Genomic DNA, 25,483 nt, shown 5'->3' on the forward strand with positions numbered 1-25,483 from the left:
ATAAAAAACTGATTTTGAATCTTCACGTGGCAATGATGGCAACAGATGACAAAATAAAAGCCACTATCGTGTGGTTCATCAACGTACCGATTAATGGAACAAGAAAAACCGAAGGTCATTGCCACTTGAAAAGTACTTTTTTGGGAACAAAAAAGTAAAGGAAAAATACAAGACTAACAATGCGTAACCTTGATTTTTTACCGATAAATATACATGCAAGATATAGAGCACACAGCTCAAGTGTAAGGATGCACAACCAAGCTCATAAAAGGTGTATCAAACAATTACGGAGGGTAAAAAAGAACAGACTAACAGATATACGTACCACTTGCCACACAGCAGAAATTACATGAATGAAGAAGAAAAATGTACGCATGCCATGCTATTGTGCTGCAAAATTTCAACATCATGCTCATTATTTACAGAAGACAACTCGGGGTAGCCACATCAATTTTTGCAGCCCCAAATAACTCAATTACAAATTTGTATGAACACAAATTATGATACATGGCAACTATTTACACTTGACCAGTGCCGTAGTTGTTTGTTACCACAGAATGGTACAAGGAGTAACTGCACAGGTGAATGAAAGGAAATTCACTTTACTTTCATGTGGTGGCAGTGGGGTTTTGAGGTAAGTTGGGGGGTTGGGGTTTCAGAAGATTAGGTTTCCAGAAAGCATATTTCTCAAGACATCCACCAGTCACAGGCACTATGCAGAACGCCAGAAAAAAACTGATCCGCATGTTGTGATCCAAAAACTTGACTAGGATTATGTACATGGATGCTTCTGAATATATGGCTATCATTCAAAGTTATCAATGAACTTATTAATATATGGTTCCTCAGCACAGTTAGCAGCAGCAGAACATGCAATTCTTTGGAACCAATGATGAAAGAATCAGGTAGTATTGACATGAAAGGATGCCATGGGTGAACGAGTCAGACTGAACGAGTCAGACTGACCGGGACCAAGGCCCCCTCAAAAGCTGTAGCAGCACAGGAAGGGCTACAGCGATGACAAGACAGTTTTTCAGAAAGCCGAAATGTCAGAATAGTTCTCAGATATCCACCCACGATGGTCACACAACACTGCAGAACGCTCAAAAAAATTTATCTGCGTGTTGTGATCCAAGAACTGGACTAAGATTATGTACATGGTTGCTTCTGATAATCCAGGGTTTTCATGCAAGCTTTCAAGAATAACTAAAGGTTTCTCAGCAGAGTTAACACAAGAAAAAACATGCAACTCTTCGTAACAGATGATGAAAGAATCAGGAATCAGGTATATATTGACACGACTAAGTTACAAGAACCGAAGCAAACCAGTCCGACTGACAAGGAACAAGCCCCATCCTAAGGTCACAGCAGCACAGACAGGGCAGAGCTAGAAAAACTAAAGCAAGGACCAAGTGAATCAGCCAATGACATTCACTAGGAACTTGTCAACCTTTTAACGGATGTCTGAAACACAGGACTTTGAAGGAATTTTGGACAAGCATTCAACAAAAGGTTCATTCTCGCATTTCAAAGAAGGCCCTTGCTACTACGGAACATATCAGCTAGAAGTTTCATGGAATGAATTTATGAGAGCTACACTAAGCGAGTGAAACAGCCCCTCTACTATTAATGGTGGAAAGAATCAACTCAGTATTGGCAGGACAAAATTGCAAGAGATATGTTAAGCAGTAACTGAACCAAGCATTAAGATAACGAAGAGTAAGATGACCGAATCACGATGATCATGACAACACAAAGAGCTAACAGTTAAGGATCTAAGGAACACGGAGTGCTTTGTCCACTACGGGGAGTACACCTCCCTCAGATACGCATGATATTTATTGGGAACTTGGACAGGTGGAGGAAAACACTGCATTCGATATCCTTCACGAACCCAGGGAAACTATGGATGGCAGGAGAAGTCAAAAAGATTGATTGAAGAGATGAGCTAGCCTTCTCAACCGCAAAAGGAATCTTAGGTAGACATTATGAAAGCTTTGATCAAATTCTCAGCCGATTGCCTCTGCTCAGAGGTGCCAGATATGTAAGCAACATGGTCATGACGAGATGATTTTGATTCAATAATTTCAATGTCAGCTCCAGAAATCTGCAACAGTACACACAGAATTATGCATCAACATTGAAATATAATAAAACGTGGATGTTACCAAATAGCGGGTTGGCATACCTAATATAGCACACATAGATGACAGGGCATGTGTAATATTATGTTGTTTCTGAATTTAGTTTATTACGTTCTTTCATAAATTATTCCTATGTATCAATCCTTCTAGTACTACATTCTTTCATAATCTAGTTGGACAATGAATTTAGTCTCCTTATCGTAGAAATGCCATTATGTTTTTCTATTTCGATAATAAATTGTAAAGGATGAAATTGTCTTATACACTAAAAATTAAACTCCACATGTCCAGGGATAGCAAGTGAATGAGATTAAAAAAAAAACTTCAGTCTCCAAAGCAATTGGAGCAAAGTTTCCCGCAATCATAAGGTTTTTTTTTCTAAAAATGCTTTAATATCTACCTATGCCCTTTCCCCTCACACTCACTATATGCCAGATCCAAATCAAAATCAAAAGCTAGGAGAAAGTATGCTTAATTCAGGGCAAAAGGGCATGTAGTTATCGTCTATAACAAGACAAGAACTTTTAGTCATGTGCCTTCATTCTAATAGTAAGCTAATAATAAAATAGGAATATAAACTGACCTTTCTAATGTTGTCCAAGTTTGTACCACGTTTTCCCATTACTTTTGACAGGCCACTAGCAGGGATAGTCATTTCCACACGCGGTAGACGTCTGGTCATTTATATTTGGCAAAAAGAATTATAATTGCAAGTATCAAACTGGATAGCAAGTAAAGGAACACTAGCGGTACAGGTTATAGCAAGTCCGGTTGAAACATACCCTTCATATGCCTTTGATGTATATGATGAAAGTCCATAACGATCATCATCTGCGACCTGATGGGGGAATCAGCGATTAAGATAACAAAACAAATTCATAGATTAGGAATGTCTAAGATCTGAGGAGGAAAAGATAAAAGTTAAACTGATGCAAAATCACAAACCATACCTGCAAGGAGTTATACCCATACGAACTAGTACGGGGGAATATTTCCAGACCTCGCTCAGTTTCACCCCTTCGGTCATAGCCCAAGGGAGAGATTTGTTGGCTGTGAGTGTGAGGAAATAATGCAGGCAAAGGAAGACTGCTGCCATATAAAGAATCAGTGGTGGAAACGGTTAGTTTGCCATCCTTGTCAGAATTTTGGCTGTCCACACTCTCTTTCAGAACATCTTCCCTCAATCTTAAAACTATCTGAACAAGAGCATCACGCAGCTTGTCAGCCTCTCCAGATACCTACATGCATTAACAGGACATATTGATACTAAGGCTATTTAAATTTTTTGAAATGATAATATAAATGAGAACTCATACCTCAACAAGCTCATCACTGGAAGATGCTCTCCGGGGTTTATCGCCCTTCGAAATGCGGATGTCTGCCTTAGTCTTCTTCCTCATGTCATTGATTATTGAACCACCCCTGCCAATAAGACAGCCTATAACCTTATTCGGGACAAGAAGACGTAGACTCATTCTATCTTCCTCATAATCATTGATCTTTGCTTGAAGAAGTAAAACAGCTTCCACAGCTGCAGACTTAACATCATCGGTGGCCTGAAAAGGAAGATAAAATCAAAATAAAATAGAGCAGATTATAGGACACAGAAAGCAGAGAACAACCTAAGGGAGGACTGAGGAGGTTTGGTCTAACCTCAGTGGATGTAATGTTGATTATACTTTCCTCCTTATCATTCTTTGCATCATCAACATCTATCCTTGCACCACTCTCTTGCCTTATACTCTTTATGGTAGACCCAGCTCTACCAATAACCAGCCCGATCTTGTTACCAGGGCATAAAACACGGAACTCAAGTTCTCCTGAGCATTTTGGGGTACTATAAGTAGGAATAATTGGAAGAACAGATTGATAAACAGGCAGTCGACCATGACCATCGGCAGATAGAGTAAGTTCAGGAACATGGGGTGTTGACCCTAAGATAGACAGGCTTGGATGTCCAGAAGGTATAGCAAGATCTGGGGCTGAGTAAAAGTTACTAGCTGGATAGACCGGAAGTTCTGAAGGGACCATAATGCTTGGAGTAGGTTCAGGAACAGAGGTTTCAAGAGGAATGCTCTCTTTTGATGGATACTTGTAGAGGATGGTTGATACTCCAAACAGTGCCTTTTTAACAGCTTCAGCACCACCAGTTATCTGTTTAGCATAAAGATATCTCCAAGATTAGTAACAATGAATGGAAATTATAGAACATAGCAGAATTAGAAAAAAATAGGTGCTGGATTGGAATCTTTAATTATGATACAATAAAGTGTGCGTACCAAACAAAAGCATACTTTCATCAACAAAGGAATACGATAGACAGAAGTGAAAATTAAAACTTCATTTTCCAAAAAAGATGAATCTAGAACTGTGCTAGGAGGTTGCAACTTCATTCCTGTACCATGATAAAAGATACGCACAATATATGGTACAGTGTAATGCAATACATACATTCGTCGAGAACCAAACAAGTTACTACAAATGCAAATTATACTGCTCAATTTCTGCCTACTGTTTCATCGTTAATCCCATTTAATGTTGGTAAACTTTAGTTTTCAAATAAAAAAATGTTGGTAAACTTACATCGCTTTGCAAAACATGAGATGCAAGAAAATTTACCTGAACAAAATTATCAAAACCCATAGCACATGAATGTGTAACATCGCTTGGATCTTTTGGGCTCACTTTAATGAATGCTTTAGATGTTGACCGAAGATGCTTGATGACTACACCAGATTTTCCTATAATACTTGCAGCCTGACTAGCTGGTACAAGGATGTTAGCTTCTTCTATATTCTTCTTATCAGAGTCTTTACGATTCTTATGTAGCGTATCTAGTGCATCAACAATTGCATTATGTACCCTAAGTAATGCATCTTGAGCTGCGCAAACAGGTTCATTGTCATTACCGTCATCAGCATCAAGGTCTCTATGCTTGACATAGCAATATACCAAGATAACCCTTTTGTCTGCACCAGGGTAGGGGTCAACAACCTTGACTTTGGCATTTGCTTGTTGCCTGATAGCATTTATCACATTGCCATTCTTTCCTATGACACTACCAATTACACTGTCTGGACAGAGAATACGGTAAACAACCAGCCCATCATTATTAGAGCTTTCCTGAGCATGGGAAAATGGCCTCTTGTTTTGGTCCTTCCTTTCTTCTCTTTCATATTCCCTATGTTGGCGGGGACGTTTACCAGTCTGCTGCCTCATTGTTTAGCTAACTGCACAAGGAAAGAATCCATAAGATGCATGCAATACAGGGAGAAACATCTAACAGTAACATACTTTCTGAAAAGGGAATCCAAATTCCAACAAGGAAAGGTACAGTTGTTGACAGCATAGCCAAAATTAAATCAAAATTCGAACAACGAAAAGGTACAGTTGGACACAATATAACCATTTGTGATCATAGCACAAGACATGGTACGGATTCACCATAAAAAAATAGACATATCTAATTAGAATCTAGCCAAACTGTAAATGCACCAGCTCCACCAACCAGTTTAACAAATCAAAAGCATAGGACTCAAACCATTAAGTGCACGGATAAGTATATGTTCTAATAACACATCACGGAAACAATCAAACAAAACAGAATTACACGTACCCCTGACTCGCCACAAATAATGCATCCACAAGGGATGCGACAGTTCTCACTAGAGCCCCCAAACCAGTAGAATTAGGGATTAATGTTCCAAACCAACAAGGCAAAACATGACAAACAACTAATTTAGATGGAAAACATACCAGCTCCAATCAGTTTAACGTACAGACACGAACGCATAGGACTCAACCGTTAAGAGTATACGGAAAAATATTGTTCTAGTAACGCACCACACAAGGCAAAATTACATGTGCCCATGACTCGGCAACAATCATGCAGCCAGCAAGGGACGCGACAGTTGTCACTACTCACTAGAGCCCCTCAAACGGGTAGTAGCGATCAATGCAACGAAAACGACAAAGCGAGTCGTTACAAGTTACCAAATTTGGGGGCGAAACACGACAAAGAAACTAGATTGCTTACTAAATTAGGAGATCACGACAAAGAAACTAGATTGGGTCATCAACGACCCAGAGCGCAAGGTAGGGCAAAAAAGCGCGCAAAACCCTTTCCGACGAATCATCACGGCCAGGGATGGTATCACACAAATAACCGGAACACGCCGCATCACACAAATAGGCCAACAGGTCCCTTTGCCATCAGGACAAAAACATTGTTCTGAGATGAATATGAATAGATCTTCAAGAGTGCACAAAGAGGTCGACCAGGCCACGAATTCTGATACAGTGCAGGAATGGTGACCTAGACTCCCCGCGCATGGCAAGAATTCGGCGCATACAGCAGGAAGCCACGAGTTGTCTGAACTTATATCGCGTCAACTGCGTGGAAGAATCTTATCTTATCTACTCGAACCACGGATGAATCAGTAGACGGAGTGGATCAGCAGGGAGCCCACCACGAACCAAATCCACGACCATCTCAACCGAGCGGAGGGCAGAGAATTCTCTTGGAAGGAAGAGAAATTCGGAATCAATCGATCCAGGACCGGGGACCAGGACCGATAAATGGATAATAAGGGAACCAAACAAACAAACAAACAATCCGCCCAAGCAAGGTATAGGGTTAGTTACCAAGAAGGATGCCGGGAGGGATCGACCGGCGCGCCCCGGGAGGAATTGCGGCGGCGCGGCAGCGAGGGGAGGATCCAGCGGAGGATTTTGGGAGGGAGGGAGGAAGGAGGAGCCGGCGGTCTAGCCGTCGACTGTTCTACGGGCAGCGGGGTGGCCGGGTTGGTCTGGGTTTTTAGAAGAGGAAGGCGGAGTTGGATGGGCCGGAGGGGGACACGCTTCTGGGAGGGTGGACAATGGGCCCTTGCAGCCCATTAATATTCGGCCCAAGCAGTGGTTACAGACACGGGCAGAAAGAAACCAGAAGAGATGGCGTTGATCAATGTGCGTCGTGGATTCGTGGTGTATTTAACGGCGTAAAACTAACTGAGCTACCGATGGTAGCAACTCCAACTGCATCACTACTTTTAGCTCTCCATTTTACTTCCTCTATTCCAATTTATAGGTATTCTAATTTTTCTAGATATATGCATCTAGATGCATAGTTTTAGTTATATACCTAACTATATGTTTAGATGTATAGTAAATACTATGAATCTAGAAAAGCTAAAATGACCTATTATTTGAAACTGAGGGAGTAATATTTAGCCAACTTACCAAAATATTTCTCTCCAACTCGAGTTAGCATATTCCAACAAATCATCCATTTCCTGCTCTTCAAATACCAACGGCTAATTTCCTCTATAAAATATGTATTCCCATCAACTCCAACATCCTCTCCATTTTGCACTTGGATTGCACTTTCCATTTGCAATTACTATACAGGACCCACATTTGGCAAGTTAAATTCGTTCGCCAACTTTGGCTAGCGCAAGGGAATGTTTGGCAAGATGGATGAATTAGCCATCCGGTTAGCAACTGTTGGACCGTAATTTTCTAGCACACTTACCAAATTTTAGCTTGGAGAGGAAGATGACGCACACTTTGGAGAGGAAGATGACTATATTGTTGGAGTTGTACGCACAAAAAGCAAAGCATCTTCCTTAGATAAGTGAGCTCACCTTTTTGAGTCCTATGACATTCGACGAATTCCTTGCACCTACCGTGCATGCAGAGGAAGGCTAGTCATGCTGGTTACTGAAAACTATACACAGGGGAAGACTCGAAAATTCCAAGTCTCGTTCTTCTTGAGTCCTTGACTTCTTCTAGCTAGGATTTGGGCAAGTCAAGGATTCTTTTCTTTCCTTTCTTTCACCTTTACATTTTCAGATCATGGGCACCAACCTGTAATTTGGCCAAATTTTGATAGAAGCCCTTTGGCAACATAAATCCAAAAGCAAAGGAAAATGTATAAAATCTGCATATAGTTTTGTTCGAACATTTCAAAAGTGAATACACATCACACTGTGAGTGGAACTTTTTTAGCTTTTTAGGAAAAGTTGCAAAAATCACCTCCACTTGAAGTTTGACATCCCCTCATAAGCCGCTATGTTGCAAATGCCCTGTGCTCGAATCTATTATATTTATCGCAAAACCTGCATAAAATGATTAATCAATTTAGCCATTAGTTGGAACCATCAATGCAGTTTTTTTAATGATACTTAGATGCTTTTAGAGTAATAATAATCTTTATACTTCACAACCAAAGAATTGCCAACAAGACTTGTGGGATGCAAGTCGACGTAGCGGTGGTGGTTGCAAGCATTGAGCAAAATACGGGCCGGAATGGGATAGAAAAAGCTTGAAATGGTTTGGGCCCAAAAAGTTCACGTGGGCCCGTCTGTGGACAGGTCTATAGATCCTAGGCATGTATTATTAGTTGTGTTGGAATCAAAACAATCTCTAAACCATTTTACCGATCATACGATGAGTTCAAAAGTGACAAAGAAAACCTCAAACATGGCGTACAAACAAACCGAGAGAAGGAGCCCACAGGCCACAGTCCCAAGTATGCACGGTGACGAAGTTTAATCATTCCGAAAAGGACTATGCAACCGAAGAATTGCAAATTCCAAGTCCTTTTCTTCTTGACTTGACTTCTTGGAGCTAGGACTAGGATTTTACAAGTGGATGGGTGGAGCCCACGCGATTGCAATATTGCATCCTGTTTGCCGATATGATATACTTTTCTGTTTCTTTCTTAAGGCCAGTCTCGGAGTATCATGCAAGTTTCAGGTGTATTAAATCATATACATCATCAGTTTTGCTTACTTGGCAAGAGGAGAGACGATAGGAGTTTCGTTCCCATGAAACCCAACTGGCACAGTTACCAAGTTCCCATGAAACACAATGAAACTTGCACCAAGAATGTTGTGGTTTCATCGCGTGACACATTTGATCAAAGCATCATACAAGAATTAAATGTTGAAGACTGTCTATGAAACTGTATAACGAAACTGCTGAGAGTGTCACTTTCATTTCATTGAAAAGCTGACATGACAGCTTTAGTAACAGTGCGATAAAACCACGTACTGAGACTAGCTAAGTGTATATGGACGGCAGTTGGCAAATTTTGATGAAATCCCTCTCGAAACATAATGCTGAGAAGGACGGGAGTGCATAAATTGATAATTTTCATCAAAGTTTTAAAATTGTGAATGTGCATGCACCTTCTTTCAGCCATTATTTCTTAGGAACCTTTGAAGTTAGTAAAAATACTTCGGTAGTTCGAAACATAGATGAGGGCCTATTTTAAATTTGGAGAAGAATTTAGTTTAAATTCAATTGTCGAAGCAACCCCATTATCTAAGAAAAAGGATTATAAGCCAAGGGGGCGTTTGATTTCAATGGCTAAACTTTAGCCCATGTCACATTGAATGTTTAAATACTAATTAGGAGTATTAACATAGACTATTTACAAAACCCATTGTACGGATGGAGGCTAAACGGCGAGACGAATCTATTAAGCCTAATTAATCCATGATTTGACAATGTGCTGCTACAGTAACTATTTATTAATGATGGATTAATTAGGCTTAATAGATTCGTCTCACTGTCTAGCCTCCGTATGTGCAATTAATTTTATAATTAACTTATATTTAGTCCTCCTAATTAGTCTCTAAATATTCGATGTGACACGGGCTAAACTTTAGCTCGAGGAACAAACAGCCTCTAGGTATCATTATACAGTTATACTATAGCATGATATCTCCATTCTCCAGATCTTCTACATGGATGCTTTGTGGCATCATATAAGTGACAAATTAAACAACATCCTTGTCATGTTAGTGACCTCGGAGTCCAATATATTTTCAATATCATTCTAGCTCTTTTTTTTTTATGGCATCGAATGGCAGCAAGGATGCACCACCACTGTACAGCAGCTAGGATCTGGCCTAGGGCCACGTGCTGCTTACTGTGCAAGTTTAACCATTTTTTAACCAACTTGTTCCTTGTTTTGACTTCATGCCTTCATGGTTTAGTCTAGACTCAAGTCTAGAGAGAGAAGAAAAGGAGAGATTGATTCCAGAGGAGGGGCAGCTCCTCCTTGTCGACCATTTCCGGTGTCTTGGCTCTCTCCTCGCGGTGTCTCTGCCTCCCTCCTACCTCCAACTCCTCCTCTCGGTCCTCACAGCAGAGGGAGCCGGCCGCGCCGCCGCGGGTTCTTGGGGTGCCGGCATTGAGCCGGCCAGCGCGTCAGCATCAGGTGATTTCTGCGTTCTTGGCGTCGGGCGTTCAGGATCTAAGCCTCTTGTTCTTGGGGTTGCCTGGTTCTTGGGCTTCTCGCCTTCCGGGATCAAGGTGGATTCTTTCCGCCCTTTTGCTAGTGATGGTAGCGATGTGCGTCTGTATTTGCCTTTTGGTCTCTCCTAGTCCTCGAGGTTTCAGTGACTCGATTAATTCTCTGGTTTGATCTGATCTTCTCAGGAATTGTTCAATTAGTGGAGTCCCGTACTGTGTGCTGTGGTTGCAGAAATTGGTCAATCCTGAACATTACGCTTGTGCAAAGGGAGTTTAGTTCTACTGGATGGGGCAAATGTAGTTTGGTAGCGGCAGATTGGTTTGTTATTTCAGTTTATTTACATCTTAAGGAACAAATATGCTATTTTACCCCAAGAAAGGATACTGCCCTGCTTGTGCATGATTGGTACCCAATATGGGGATAGGAATGTTGTTAGTTCGTTACTTTGACTGCTAATTGTTAAATAGGCTATTCTTGAGTTGTAGCCTTGTAGGCACCATCTGAGTTTCTTTTTTACCATGGTACTACCACAGTAACATGAAGAAAATGGAAAATTTCCGTCTGGTGGTGAGAAAAACACCTAGAGTTCAAGAATGTCAGCACTTGGTAAAGATAAGAGTGCATTGTTTTCTTTTTACTTGTTTGAAAAAAAAAGAATTTTTGGATCTTCAGTGTAAAATTGCTGGTGTGCCCATAAGATGTTTGCCAGCTGTGCCACTGCTTGCTTTCGTTGCTCAAATTTGTAAGCAAAGGTCTCTCTGTTTCTTTTTTGGTTGGTGGCTGGAAACTTAATGGCTTCACTTGGCGGTGTTCGTGGGGTACACTGAGGAGTTACATTGAACTGGTTATGTTCTCCTATGTGGTTTCAGGATTATGCGTCTCCTGTAATCCACTAGACATATTCTAAACTAGCTTGACAAGTTGACCATTTGGTATTCAACTCCAAAACTAAACATTTTTTATCTAATAGTGCTAGTAATGAGGCTGCAGAGTCAAATCTGCACATGGGTGCATCCAGTCTCTTACTGTATACCTACGGTCAATTTGTACCGTTAAGCAGGCCAATATAGTTTTACAAAATAACGGGCATAGGTATTATGAGGTTGTTACATTGAGACTGGCATCTATCGACTATCAGAAAGAAACACCTTTCTGATGCCCCTCTGTTTATTTCTCAGGAGGTTAGCATAAACCAGGTGATTCATTTTTGGGAGCCTCCATTATATTCGATTTTCAAAAATGTCTTGCTGTTTTATGTGTGGGACAGACATGAAACAAAAGGTTGATGGTGAAGGTGAGAAATTTATACCTTAGCTTCATAGTATACCTTTTCTGTGTATAAAAGAGCTCTTCCTGATGCACTTGGATGTTTTCTTCTCATGCCAGGAGGAAACAAGGTTAAGGTTTTTTCCTACAGTGAGATGAGGAAAGCTACACACAGTTTTAGTGGTGCTAATAAAATAGGTGAAGGTGGTTTCGGTTCCGTGTTCAGGGTAATTTGCACTGTTGGCCACTTCATTAAGTTCTAGTGTCTATTGCATTGAACTCTCTTGCTTAAAAAATTCATTCTTTCTGATCAGGGAAGGCTTAAAGATGGAACAATAGTTGCAGTAAAAGTGCTGTCTGCTGATTCAAGGCAGGGTATCAAAGAATTTGTAACTGAACTCACAGCAATTTCCGATATCGTGCATGAAAACCTAATTACCCTGGTTGGTTGTTGTGCTGAAGGGTCTCATAGGATCCTTGTATACAATTATCTTGAGAACAACAGCCTTGCATATACATTACTAGGTATGATTTTCTATTTAGTGACTTCCATTCACCAAGTCATCCTTTCAATCACTGTGACTTCTGTACTCACTACTCACATGTTATTGCAGGATCAGGCCGTAGCAACATCCGATTCAATTGGAGAGCTCGTGTAAAAATAGCGGTAGGTGTTGCTCGTGGGCTTGCTTATCTTCATGAAGAAATCCGCCCCCCTATAATTCACCGAGATATAAAGGCAAGCAATATTCTTCTTGAAAAGGATCTCACCCCAAGAATCTCTGATTTCGGATTGGCAAGGCTCCTGCCTCCCAATGCAACTCATGTGAGCACTGGAGTAGCAGGAACAATGTAAGAATAACTTTGTTTGAAATGTTTGAAGGAATACCTGTGTAGAGTATACTTTTTTCTTACCGGTATCTTTTATCCCCTTTGCCAGAGGATACTTGGCTCCTGAATATGCGGTCAGGGGACAAGTGACAAAGAAGTCAGATATTTATAGTTTCGGTGTTTTGCTATTGGAAATTGTTACCGGCAGATGTAACCACAATGCTAGGTTGCCTAAGGGAGACCAATTTCTGCTTGAGAGGGTAAGCTTTATCATACTTAACAGGCCTACGCATCAGTTTAAGATTTCTCAGTTTAGTTACATTTCCAATACTGATGTTATCATTTCGGACCTGCTCACCTGCATGGAACAAAATGATTTTACAACTTTCACAGGATATAGATTAACTATTGCAGGAATGGGGAAAATTTTTCTGTATTGTAAACCAGGCCTAATATTGTTTACTATTAGGTATCTGATTAATTAACTTTGACAATTTATTTAAACTTTGTCATTTGTATGCATCCTGATAAGCAAGCAAACATCTTTGTATCTAAAAGACTAAGACTAGTTCAAGAACCACATTTTTGTAGTTACATATCCAAATAAAATAAAAAACCTCTTTAAAATGAATGACCTTGCAAGTACAAAAACTCAGACAATTGTGCTGTTCGTGGTTCTCATTTAGCTGGCTGATTTAAATTTTCTGTTGGTATTTTTGCAGACATGGACATACTATGAGCAAGGAAAACTAGAGGAGATCATAGATATAGATATAGGGGATGATCTTGATGTTGAGGAGGCATGCCGGTTCTTGAAAGTTGGTCTACTCTGCACTCAAGACGCGATGAAACTGCGTCCCAACATGACCAACATCGTCCATATGCTGACTGGAGAGAAGGGTGTCTCCATGGACAGGGTCAAAAAACCAGCTGTGATTGGTGACTTAGACCTCAATGGCAACAATGAGCAGAGACCAACTGATGCAGACTCAACCACAATGAGATCCTTTGCCACGACCGAACCATTAACATCGTCAGAAGCGAACACAGAGACATCTCTGTGAATACTGTTATTATTGTTTTTTCTTGTAAATTATAGGGGGAGAAAGAGGTGGAGAATTATTCTAGTGGTGCCGTGATGCTAAAATGATGCATCGATTTTGTTAGTTGTGTTCATTTGTTGTTTCAGTTTTTTTTTTTGTATATACATTGAAACAAGGTCATTGGATGGATAAAAAAAGGAATAAATAAACTTAGTTCCTTTTTGGTCATCTGTCTATTGTCTACTTGCTCAGTTTGATCACCTTGAATCCTTGCAAAATTTCAGTCCCAGTTCATAAAAGTGATTGAACCAAGTTTACCCTTCTGGATCATACCCATCATTAATACAGTGATCAACCATTCAGTTTGGAACAACTGATTATGGTATACAGAGTTGATGAAGCCGTGAAGGACCTTGGGCCTGGATTGGCATATTTTCTGCATTTCTGCAATTTCGAAGGATGAAATATGTATAGCTTCATAAAAAGGTTTGGACTGAAAGTGAGAACGGCTGAAATGCTGAATGCATAAGGTGACGGGAAGGTGAGTACATCAGAATTCAGAACTTGTTGCCTGAAAATCAAGCAGTTGCTAAAGTTTCTCAGACAATATTACAAAATATTTTTCTTTCACTGCTTATCTAAGGTTTATCAGGTGCTAATCATATCGATTTCACAACTTGAAAATCAAGCAGTTGCGAAAGTTTCTCAGACAATATTACAAAATATTTTTCTTTCACTGATTATCTAAGGTTTATCAGGTGCTAATCATATCGATTTCACAACTTGATTCTAACACAATAAGAAACCTGTAATGTATCTCAGCACAAACACACACACAAGCTAACCAGTTGGAGCGGTGAAGTACAAGACAATACTAATGGCGTATCCCCATCTCTTCTGAACGCCCAGCGGTTCTTCAAAGTGAAGATGTGGCTCTGGTACCTTGCTGGTGCCCGGAAACTCCAGGAATACATATGCTGAAGGCCTAGTCTGAGTACTCCAGGTCAGGCTGTTATTTTATTATCAGGTGATTACTGATTAGATCTTAACTTGGAGAGGGTCCACAGGGACGGTGGGGGAGGGAGAGATTATCATTTTTGTTGGCTATGTTCATTTGTTTCAGTTTCTTGTATGTACTTTGAATGAAGTCGTTGGGGGAAAAAAGAAGAAAGTATATACACACTACTTTTATTTTGTCATCTAAGTGTTATGATCCTGCTCTCTGATCACCTTGAATCCATGCAAATGTGATATCCTGGTTTATCAAAGTGATCTGGACGTTTACCGCTTTGGATTGATCATATCTCTTGCTAGTACTACAACGAACCAACCGCATTCGAATTGGAACAGCTGATCTGGATATACCGATATAGAGAGCTGTTGAGGTACCATTGCGCCTAGATTGACATATTTAGCACCTTCCTGCAATCACAGATCAGAAAGAAAGTGTACCCAAGGAATAACTAGAGAATATCTTACGCCTTCAATCTATGTTAATTTTTTTTTTGAACGAATGGGCACGAGACTGTGCCTATTTCATTGATAGAGTAGATAAACAGATTATTACAGGAGAAAAGAAAAGGTTTTCGTTTGGACGTATATCGCGACTACTCTCTAGATAATAGCAACGCTAGTGCTCTTGCCCCTGCTATAATCCATGTGTCAGCTTCCGCTTTGATCAGCGCCAGCAGTGCGGGTGCGGCCATCTCTTGGCGGTTGAAGATTCGTCGATTGCGTTCCTTCCAAATCTCCCATATTACCAGCAGGCCCATAGAACAAGTTCCTTGCCGAGGAGCTTCGGCCCTTGTAGTCATATTTAGCCACCATTCAAGAGCATTATCAGATGGGGGCCAGTTTGAGGGGTGTAGACTGGGTTGCAAGGCCCAGGTGGCTATAAGTCTCCATATGCGCTTGGTGTATCTGCATTGCGCCAGGAGATGATGCGCTGTCTCTTGTTGGACTCGACATAGAGGGCAATTTGGTGAGTGTGGCCAGCCTCTGCGCGATAGCCGGTCAGCTGTCCAGACCCTATCCTGGAGCACCAGCCAGGCGAAAAATTTGCATTTCGGTGGTGCCCAGCATTTCCATATTGTCTTACTGTGCGGTGTGTAAGTGGAGCCGACGAACTGTGCCTTGTACGCGGATGCTGCTGAGTATTGTCCATTTTTTGTGAATTTCCAGCATATTGTATCCTCTTGCTGCGCTTGGAGGGTCACTGTCGTTACTAGTCGCCACAGTAGGATGAATTCACGTAGGTGTTGCGTTGTTATGCCGGCGTGGATGTTTATGTCCGTCACCCATTTATTGTTGTGTATTGCCTCTGCAAGAGTTTTGTGTTTCCCCCGAGATAAGTTGTATATGTTGGGTGCAATGTCTTTTGGGCAGGTACCCCTTCCCCAAGCTGAGTGCCAGAAGCTTGTTTTGCAGCCGTTCCCCACTGTTAGAATTGTGCAGGCCTCGAATAAGCGTCGATCAGAGTCATCGCATGGGGTATTGAGTCCAATCCATGTCTTCCCCGGGGATGCCCACTCGTGCCAGAGCCATCGTAGGCGCAGTGCTTTAGCAAAATTATGTAGGTTCAGCACTCCTAGTCCGCCATTCTCTTTGGGTAAGCAGGTTTTGATCCAGTTGACCTTGCACTTGCCCCCTGTTAGCAAATTATCTCCCGCCCAAACGAATCGTTTCCGCATTTTATCTAGCTCTTCCAGGACTTCGCTTGGCGGTTTTAAGACAGTTAGCAGATATAACGGTTGCGCAGAGAGGACAGCTTTGGCGAGGCAGACTCGTCCTGCTTGCGTGATGTTGCGGTTTTGCCACCCAGATAGTTTTTTTGCTGCCTTGTCTATCAGTGGTTGGAAGTCAACTTTCTTTAAGCGCCGTATCGTAAGAGGTAATCCGAGGTATTTTAAAGGGAAACCAGTTCGAGTGATTGGCCATTCGGAGAGTATGTCGTCGAGGTCTATATTATTGCAGCTGATAGGAGCCACTATTGTCTTTTCCAGGTTTGTGCGTAGTCCGGTGGCTTCCCCGAATAAATGTAGGAGCTTTGTGATGTTTGCGACGTCGTCCTTTGTTGGTTTTATGAAGATAGCCGCATCATCGGCGTACATGGAGATGCTGGTGCGTGGCGTGCGGCCGCCTAGCTTTTTAAGTAATCCCATTCCCGTCGCCGTTTGCATTAATTGGTACAGAGGGTCTATTGCCAAGATGAAGAGGAAGGGAGAGAGGGGGTCTCCTTGTCGTAGACCTCGCCCATGCACAATTGTGTCGGTTGGAATTCCATTTAGGAGGACTTTGGAGGTTGATGTGACCATTAACGCCGTGATCCAGTTACGCCATCGTGCAGGGAATCCCCTATGTTGCAGCAATTCAAGTAGGTAGTCCCATCGGACGGAGTCAAAGGCTTTGGAGATGTCCAGCTTCATTAGCAGTGTTGGTGTTCTGTTTCTGTGAAACCTCCTGGCCATGTTCCGAACATACAGGAAATTGTCGTGGATGCTCCGCCCTTTTATGAAGGCACTTTGGCTTGGCGAAATCAATTTGTCCATGTAGGGCTGAAGTCTGGTTGCCAGCACTTTGGTAATAATCTTTGCTATGGCATGTATAAGGCTGATCGGTCTGAAATCGCTTATGGTTTCAGCTCCATCCTTTTTGGGTACCAATACAATGGCCGCTGTGTTAAGCAGGTTTAGGTCGTTGCATCTCCCCGCATGGAAAGCGTTTACCGCCGCAATAACGTCGCCTTTGATGATATTCCAGCATGATTTAAAGAACAATCCGGTGAAGCCATCGGGGCCTGGCGCTTTATCTTTGGGTAGGGCAGCTATGGCATTTTGTATTTCCTTATCTGAGAAAGGGTTGTCAATTCCAGTTAAATCCACTGCTGGGAATTGCAGCTTGTCCCAGTTGAGGGTTCTAGTTCGGGTAGAAGGAGCGGACATGACGTTGTCGAAGTGGTCTTGGACGATTTGTTGTTTTTGCGAGTGAGTTACTGCCCAGTTGTTTCCAGTCTTCAACCGCTGGATGAAGTTTCTCCGCCTCCGCCCATTTGCCTTCAGGTGGAAAAACTTGGTATTCGCATCGCCTTCTCGTAGATAGGTTATCCTGGAACTCTGCTTCCTTCTCATCTTCTCTACGATCGCCCATCCCAGGAGTCGTGTTTTAAGTTTGCTACGTATGGTGCGTTCTTGTTCTGTCAGCGTTCTTGCTTCCTCGGCTTCATCGAGGCGCAGAATGACTTCTTGGGCCATATGCAGTTTTAAACGGGCGTCGGAGACGTGCGCTCTGCTCCAAGATCTTAGTGCTCGGGCAGTATTGTGCAGTTTACAGCCCAGTCTATGGAATGGCTCTGTGTGTGTAGTCGGCTTGGACCATTCTTTATCTACGGTTTCATAGAAACCTGGTAGTCGCGTCCAAAAATTTTCAAAGCGGAGCGGTGTCGGTTTGCGAGGTCCCGAGAGTTGCGCAAGCAGTAGTGGGCAGTGGTCCGAGTGCGAAGAAGATAGGGCGTGGAGGACGTGGTCGTCGAATTTTACATCCCAAGAGGCGTTGCAGAACACTCTATCGATTCGTGTCAGCGTCGGCTGATGTCTTGCATTGCTCCATGTAAATCGTCTGTTTTGTAGGTGAATTTCCTTAGGTCCGCAATAGTTCAGTGTTGATCTGAATCTCCTCATCAGGCTGCGATTGAGGTTGCTGTTGTTCTTGTCTCTAGCACTGTAGATTAAGTTAAAGTCGCCCAGGATTAGCCATGGAGTGGTGTCGTCAGGAGCCATTGTTCGCAGTTGGCGTAGGAATGCAGGCTTTGCTGAGTGCCGTGTTGGGCCGTATACCGTCGTGAGTTGGAAACAAGTGTTACTGTGCTTAACTATTGCTGTTGCTGAGATAAAAAATCGACTTGTGTGGATATCCTGCATGTCAAAAACTCGTTCATCCCAGAGAAGCATTATACCACCTTTTGTGCCTGACGCCGCTTGGTATGTGAAGTTAGTTAGGCGAGGACCCCCTAGCAGGTTCGCAAGCGTCGCATCAATACGTTGTAGTTTTGTTTCCTGTAAACATATAATGTGGCATGGTGTGGCTGCAATGGTTTCGCGAACAGTGAGACATCTCGCCGGAGCGTTCAATCCTCGCACGTTCCAGCTCATTATTTGAAAATTGCTATTCATGGTAGTTGAAATTGTGTCGCACGAAGGCTAGGTGGCCGACTTGCATTTTCTGTAGCATTAGACGCAGCAGTGTCCGTGGGTCTTGTAGGATGGCAATTCCATGGAAGTGCTTGTTGTTGTTCCGAGACACCGGCGCTGGTATCTCCCATTCATTGGCGCATTTTGCAGTAGTAGTTAAAGGCGTAGTCGTTTTAGGATTGACGTGGGCGTGGCGTGGCCTGTCGTTCACTGTTTTCACCCGAAGGTCGCAGCCAGCAGGGCGTGAGTGGAGTCCTCCCCGAAGGTCGCAGCCAGCAGGGTGAGGGACATAGTTATAAGGTACATAACAGTAGAGATACATAAATGGCAATTGACGCTTGGGTGAGTTGTAATAGCAAATATCATGCAGCATCGTAGTCCGCCTCCTGAAGCTCACCCACATCGGCGCCAGCTATCTGCAGAAGTGCTTCATTTGTTTTGCTCGCCGCTTCGTCGTCGAGGTCGAATAGAACAGTCATGGCCGAGATGATGTAGTCCGGCAGCGGCCCCTGGAACATGTTAATGAATTCCTGCAAAACCTGCTCGATTGACATTGTCTCATCAGTGTCAACACCCAGTTTCTTGCAAAGGTTACGCTGTGCTCGCTCTACTGCTGGCAGGGCTGGTTTTTTTGCTAGGCGTGCACTCCGCCGGACTTTAGTCATATCGAAGGTGCGGCCTTTTCGCGCGCGTTGCGGTGGGGCTTGCTTAGCGGCTGGTGGCGGTGGTGTTGCGAAGAGGTTGTCAATTTGTGGCGATAGGTTGGTCAGTGGTGCGGTTAGGGGCAATGGAGTTGGGTTGGGCCGTTCTGGTGTGGCTTTGTGTGCCGTCCCTGATCTGCGGTGGTAGTGGATTGGTGTTGGATTCATTGGGTGGATCTCAATGGCTTGCGCAGTGTTGAGTCCATGGACCGGGCCATAGCTCAGATGCTCTAGCTCAGGTGGAGATGGGCTCTCATGTTGGGCTGGAATAGCAGATGCCGTCTGTTGGGCCCCTTTCGCAGGCAGGCGGCCTGGCTGGGCTGCGACCTGCGTGGGCTGGCTGCCCTGGCCAGCCTCTAAGGCCAGCGCGTCAAGGGCCCAGTGGACCTCCTCAGTTGTCGGAGCCGGCATCGCCTGTTGGTCCGTCCTGCTTGGCGAATTACCTAGCTGGGCTGCGGCCTGCTCAAGCCAGCAGCCCTGGCCAGCCTGAACGCCCATTGCAGCGAGTGCCCGGCTGACTTCATCGACAGTCAGAGAGCCCGCCGTCGCCGCCGTCGCCGGAGAGGTCACCAGTGCCACCGTCGCCGGAGAGGCCGCAGGCGCCACCGTCGCCTGTTGCTGCAGTAGCGCCGCACGAAGTGTGGTGAAGACCCGCGGCAGCGGATCTGGATCGGACCAGGCTTCCTCCCCCGGCGCCGCCTCGTCCATGCCTAGCCGGTCGGCAAGGCGGCATGCCTTGCGGATGTACTCATCGGCGCCGGCGCGCCAAAATCGAGTCCTGGCATCCAAGGTGGAGGTGTTAGTCGAAGGAGGTGCCTCTATTACCTGGTGCTGGATGTAGTGCTTCAAGTTTGCCGCCTGCGCTGCGAAAATTGCTTGAAGTTGTGATGGAGGTAGGCTGGCAAGTCCCTGTGCGCCGGTGTTGTCGTGTCTCCGCCCCTGCGCAGGCGCATAGTTGCGCCGTGGGGGGGAACGCGTTCGGTGACGGCGTACCGTTCCGGCGCGCGTCCAGTAGTCGGAGTCGATGTGCCGCCCTTGACCTGGGTGCTCGTAGTCGTCGTCGTGGTCATCGTCATCTCCGCCGCGACGGGCCGGCCAGGTGAATGGCCGGTCATCGCAGCGTTGCCTCGTCGGCCGTTGCCTGTGGCGGTCTTCTCTGGTACGGCGATCTTGGTGGTTGGAGGTGTCGCGCCGCCGCCCGTCTGCTCCAGCATCAGGTACAGGTTGCTCGCCGCGTTCTGCTCTGCGGCCGGCCACAGGAGCTTGTCGTCCCCCGCTTGGGTCCACGCTGGGGTGTTCCCTCGGCGGTCGAGGAAGTCGCGCCGGGAAGCGCGACCGTGCGTCAGAAGGCGCACCGTCAACAAGCCCATAGCGCCACTCGTAGCGACGCCGGATTGGGACAATACTTTGCGGATTGTCAATTGCCTGCTGGAGATTCTGTGCTGCCGCAGAGTAGTCCTCCAGAAGGGGTAAGTGGATGAAGACCTCATACCTGGTCCCCTGCTGCCAGGGCAGTTGCGGAGGCTCGGCCGAGACTGCAAAGGTGGATGATCTTGCCGTGGGGTTGTGGGTGAATGCGAGCCAGACCTTCTTCGGGATTTCGCTCGGATCAACAGTCCAAGCCCACAATTCGATGTGTCTGGAGTCCGCCGGTTGAATGAGATCGGTGACGATGTGCTGCAGAGCACACTTGTGGCCGACGACACGCTCGACAATCTCCGGTGTCCAAGCGTGAGCTGGGATTCCGTCGAGGCAGAGGCGGACTCTGTAGAAGATGCGGAATCCGAGGGCGTGGGTGAGGCTTCTCCAAGTGCGGAGGCAGATGTCGATGCCGGCTCCTGTAAATCTTCCCCGCCGTCGCGCCTCCGCCGCATGTTCAGCTTGCTCGAACTTGATGAGGTACGGCTCAGGTTGGTGGAGGGTAACAGTAACCTCACCAGGTCGTAGATGGAGCTCTCTGGTAAGGAGTGCAGCAATGTCTCTGGCGCCGACATCCGGCGGCAGGTGTAGAGCCCATGGAACAAGTGCGCAGGCTTCCCAATCCCGTGCGTCATGCTCTAGGTGGAAGGTTGCGGAGACAAAGACCGTCTCCACTTCCGGCCGTGTGTGCGGGTCGCCTATGGCCATGGTGGTTGCGGTAGTTCTTGGCTGTGGTTTGTGGGGCTCCGGGTAGGGTGGGCGGCGGTTGGATTGGCGGTGGTGGGACGGAGATTTGGTGGCAGGCGGCGGGCGGTGGTCGAAGTTGGTGTCGCTTGGCTTTCCCGGTGATGTTGGTGTGCGTGGATGTCCCCGGAGCTCAGATCCCCGACGAGGTTGCTGCGGCTCTGCTCTGCATTCGCGCTCCTTGTGCCCAGAACGCCGACACCGGAAGCAGCGCACTGGATCCCGGCACGCGGAGGCAAGGTGGGTGTGGGCGAGGCAGCGGAAGCAGCGCCCTTGTGTTGCCCTCTTGAATTCAAGCAGAGCCCGGCTTACTGGCCGTCTTGAATGGCCTCTGCTGCTCCGGTCGTGTCCGCCGTCGCGTCGCGGCGTCTCGGGCCGCTCTTGCCGCTTCATCCGGCGAGTCTTCACAGTCTGCCAGGCATGAAGATCCGGATTGTGTTGCAGTGCTCCCATTACGCCGCCGTACGGAGGTCCGGGGGGCGGAGTCGCTGGCGTGGTGTCTTGATTGCGCCGCGTGGTTGTCTTGTCGCCGGATTTAATCCGTCTCCCACGGGTAGTCGAGGTGTCGTCTCCATGGCGACGTAGGGGTACGCGGGCAGCTGGAGTATTGAAGGCTCCTCCTCTTCCTCTGACGACCTCCGCATAGGACCGTGTGTGGGGAGGCCTGGAGCCAGCAGGGAGTAGGTTCTACAGGGGGATCCTCAGATCCGGCGAGGTGACTCGCGGATCCGGCGAGGCCGGCACCCAATCGGTCTCGGTTGGCGGTCGTCGGCGGAAACGCGGAGGGGGCGGCGGGGAGCCATTGATGAACTGCTCCCAAGCTCTCGCAGAGGTTGGGGATAGTGGGGGTCGATGTCGTGGGATCTGGTTGGGATTCGGCGTCGGTGGGGCTCCGTGGAGGTAAGCTTGGGTTGACGCCGGCAGTGGCGGGCGGCGCGGCGGCGGCGGGGCGAGGGGGGCTGGCGTTGGGGAGGAGGGGGGGGCGCTCTCATGGCGTCGGTTAGTTATCTATGTTAATTTTGAACTTGTGAAGTGTGTTGCTGGCCAGTTCGTTGAAGTGAGCTTGAACAACTTTACTTGCCCTGATCACATTCACATCTTTTTTTTTTACGGCAAGAGCTTTGCCGAAATTTTATTAGAAGAGGAGAAAAAAGTAAAGTACAACTTAGCGGACGTGACTAGGCAGTGCCCAACTTAGAAAAAAAATGGAGAAAAAGAGAGAGGGGGACAGCAACAACCCTTGACCCCCTCTTGTTTGAAAAACATAAAGAAACGAAAGCGGACACACTAGGCTCACTGGGCTTCCTGCTGTAGGTCTTGGTCTTGGTTGTTTCGCTGTGTTGTCCACTGATATTGCCTGGCTTCTTCCTTAATGAGGAATGCCACATCCTCAAAAGGCTTGCTTTCCTGGTTGAATGTTCTTCTATTTCTTCTTTCCGTATGTTCCACCAAAAATACACGGCAAGTCCGTTAAAGTAGGGTCTGTTCTGTCTGCCGATGAGCCTCCTACTTTTTTTCCCACCCGTTGTAGATTGAGGACGTCGTATTTGCCGTTGGTAAGTGATGCAGGTTGAACCATGTAGCCAGACGGCTCCATACTGCGGTAGTTTAGGTACAGTCTTTGCACAAGTGTGTTGGCGTCTCCGGATCCACATTGCATAGCTTGCAAATCGAGTCATTTGGCCAGTTCCATTTTGCTAAGTTATCCGCCATTAGAATTTTCCGGTATAGTAGTATCCAAGCAAAGATCCTGCATTTAGGTTCTGTTTTGGCCTTCCATATCGGAGTGATGTTTATTTTTCTTGTCTGTCCTTAGAACTGTATGAGGTATGTGCTTTTTGTTGAGTATTCGCCATTCTCTGTCCAGCACCACTTAATTTCATCCTCGTTGTCCTGGTTTATTTGTTGCGTCTGGATTTCCTCCCAAAGATTTACGTATTCCCTGATCTCATCTCCTGTTGTTAGTGGTGATATTTGGTCTATCCACTAGTTATCTTATAGTGCTTTGTGCACTGTGAGATTTTTGCATCTGGACTTGTGAAAAAGCACCGGTGCTATGTTTTTTTTGCATCATCCTATTTATCCAAGAGGAGTGCCAGAAGAGCGCTTTCCTGGCATTGCCCACCGTCACTACTGTTGATGTGTTGAAAAGGTCCTTGTCACTTTTTGTGCAGGGGATATCCGGTCCTTTCCATGGCCTATCTTCATTTTTCCACTTGAACCAGCACCATCGTAAGCGTAGGGCCCTTGCTAGCCGCTCGATATCAAGGATTCCAAGTCCCCCCAATTTTTTCGGCGTGCATGTTGTTGTCCATTTAACTAGACAATGTCTGCCATTTACTTTTTCCGGTTCCTCTCCCTTCCATAGGAAGCTCCTCCTCAGACGGTCTATCTGCTTTATCAACTATTTTTGCACCAGAAAAACTGTGAGATGGTATATAGGTTGGGAAGTTAGTACGCTTTTTACAAGCGTCTCTCTTCCTGCAAGGGATAACATTTTGCCCTTCCATCTTGGTCACCAATTTTGTCTATGAGTGGTTGGAAGACTACTCGTCGTAGTTTGCGCGTATGCAGGGGAGGCCCAAATACTTTCCTAGGAACGAGGACACCTTTCTTGGGAAGTCCGCTAGTGCTTTAGTGATAATTTCTGGCATGCATCGGATTGGAAAATTTTCTATCTTGGCCATATTGACCTTAAGTCCTGAGCAGTCACCGAATAGTTGCAACAGTTGCTTAATTTGTTGTAGTTCTGTTTGGATTGGCAAATATTGCTGCGTCATCAGCATAACGGGAACAACGCAATTTTGCCGCCCTTGGCAGGACTGGTTGGATGATGTTATTTACTGCTGCTAGTTCCATGATTCAGTGTAGTGGGTCAATTGCAATAATAAACTGCATTGGTGATAATGGGTCGCCCTATCTCACTCCTCCGGCGTGCTTGAATTTTTTCCCTAGAGTTCCGTTGAGAAGTATTCTTGAGGATGATGTGGGATCACATTCACATCTCACCTTTATAACTACTACTACTTAGGTACTCGTTAGGGCTACATTGTACCAATTTCTTAAAAGAAGTTTAAAAAATATCCAGACTAACAAGTAGCTTGAAGTTACCAAACTCAATAGTAAGCTTCGAGGTAAAGCAATTTGTGGAGTATTTTTTTTCCCAACCCAGCCACGACATATTCAGCAATCTGTACTTCACATTTCACTTGCGTCACAACAATGGTTGCTTGGATATCCAGAATGGGATCTGTAGACATGGGACGGTACAGATACATTTATCAGGCACTAATCCTACCAATGATGTACAATCACAATTGATCTCAGCTTAAATACACGCAAAATTAATTTATCCAATAGAAAGGTTAAATATATGATAGCACTGAGAGCCAGAGGAAGAAACCTCCAGATTAACCAAGTGCTGCCGTAATATAAATTACAAGTTACGTTAAAGTTGATTACCAGTCAGAGAAGGGAAGTGTTAAAAGTATACATAAATCTGCATTCTCTTGAGAAAAAAAAAAGAATTCAGCCGGGGTGGCTGCTTGAGAGTACTATAAAATCACAATTTAAGTTAGAAGAAATTTTAAAACCTCACAAAATAATGGTATTGTACACTCTAATTTGTTCTGTAATGTAATGTCATATAAGTCGCAATTTGAGGCACTAATCACCAACCTTGCAACATCTTCAGCAAGCATCCCAGTTGAAAGTTTCAATGAAGGTGGAAGTACTAGAAATTGGATGACTCAGATTCATCCGCTGTTTGGATCATATTTGTGAAAAATACAAAGTATCTAGTAAGAGCCAGAGGCATGCTTCCAGCTTACTTACCGTTTTTCTGGTCCGACTTTGGAGAGAACTCCAGATTTTGACATGAAAAAAA

General features: G+C 44.9%; 2 protein-coding genes across 2 annotated transcripts; one reads left to right on the plus strand and one right to left on the minus strand.

Moving 5' to 3' along the window:
• Positions 1-354: 354 nt before the first annotated feature.
• Positions 355-6,919, minus strand: LOC101768035 (KH domain-containing protein At4g18375). The gene is made up of 8 exons (XM_004972576.2): positions 6,789-6,919; positions 4,764-5,374; positions 3,798-4,298; positions 3,461-3,700; positions 3,095-3,382; positions 2,927-2,982; positions 2,728-2,818; positions 355-2,107 (listed from the first exon to the last, which is right to left on the minus strand). The coding sequence occupies exons 2-8, from the start codon at positions 5,361-5,363 to the stop codon at positions 1,976-1,978; spliced, it is 1,908 nt and encodes a 635-aa protein (XP_004972633.1). The 5' UTR covers positions 5,364-5,374; positions 6,789-6,919; the 3' UTR covers positions 355-1,975.
• Positions 6,920-10,126: 3,207 nt separating this feature from the next.
• On the plus strand, positions 10,127-13,775 carry LOC101768435 (cold-responsive protein kinase 1). The gene is made up of 7 exons (XM_004972577.4): positions 10,127-10,371; positions 11,586-11,701; positions 11,794-11,900; positions 11,988-12,198; positions 12,288-12,525; positions 12,614-12,764; positions 13,227-13,775. The coding sequence occupies exons 2-7, from the start codon at positions 11,647-11,649 to the stop codon at positions 13,566-13,568; spliced, it is 1,104 nt and encodes a 367-aa protein (XP_004972634.1). The 5' UTR covers positions 10,127-10,371; positions 11,586-11,646; the 3' UTR covers positions 13,569-13,775.
• The last annotated feature ends 11,708 nt before the right edge of the window (positions 13,776-25,483 follow it).

Source organism: Setaria italica, chromosome VI (assembly GCF_000263155.2).
Source record: "Setaria italica strain Yugu1 chromosome VI, Setaria_italica_v2.0, whole genome shotgun sequence".
NCBI classification, from domain to species: Eukaryota; Viridiplantae; Streptophyta; class Magnoliopsida; order Poales; family Poaceae; genus Setaria; species Setaria italica.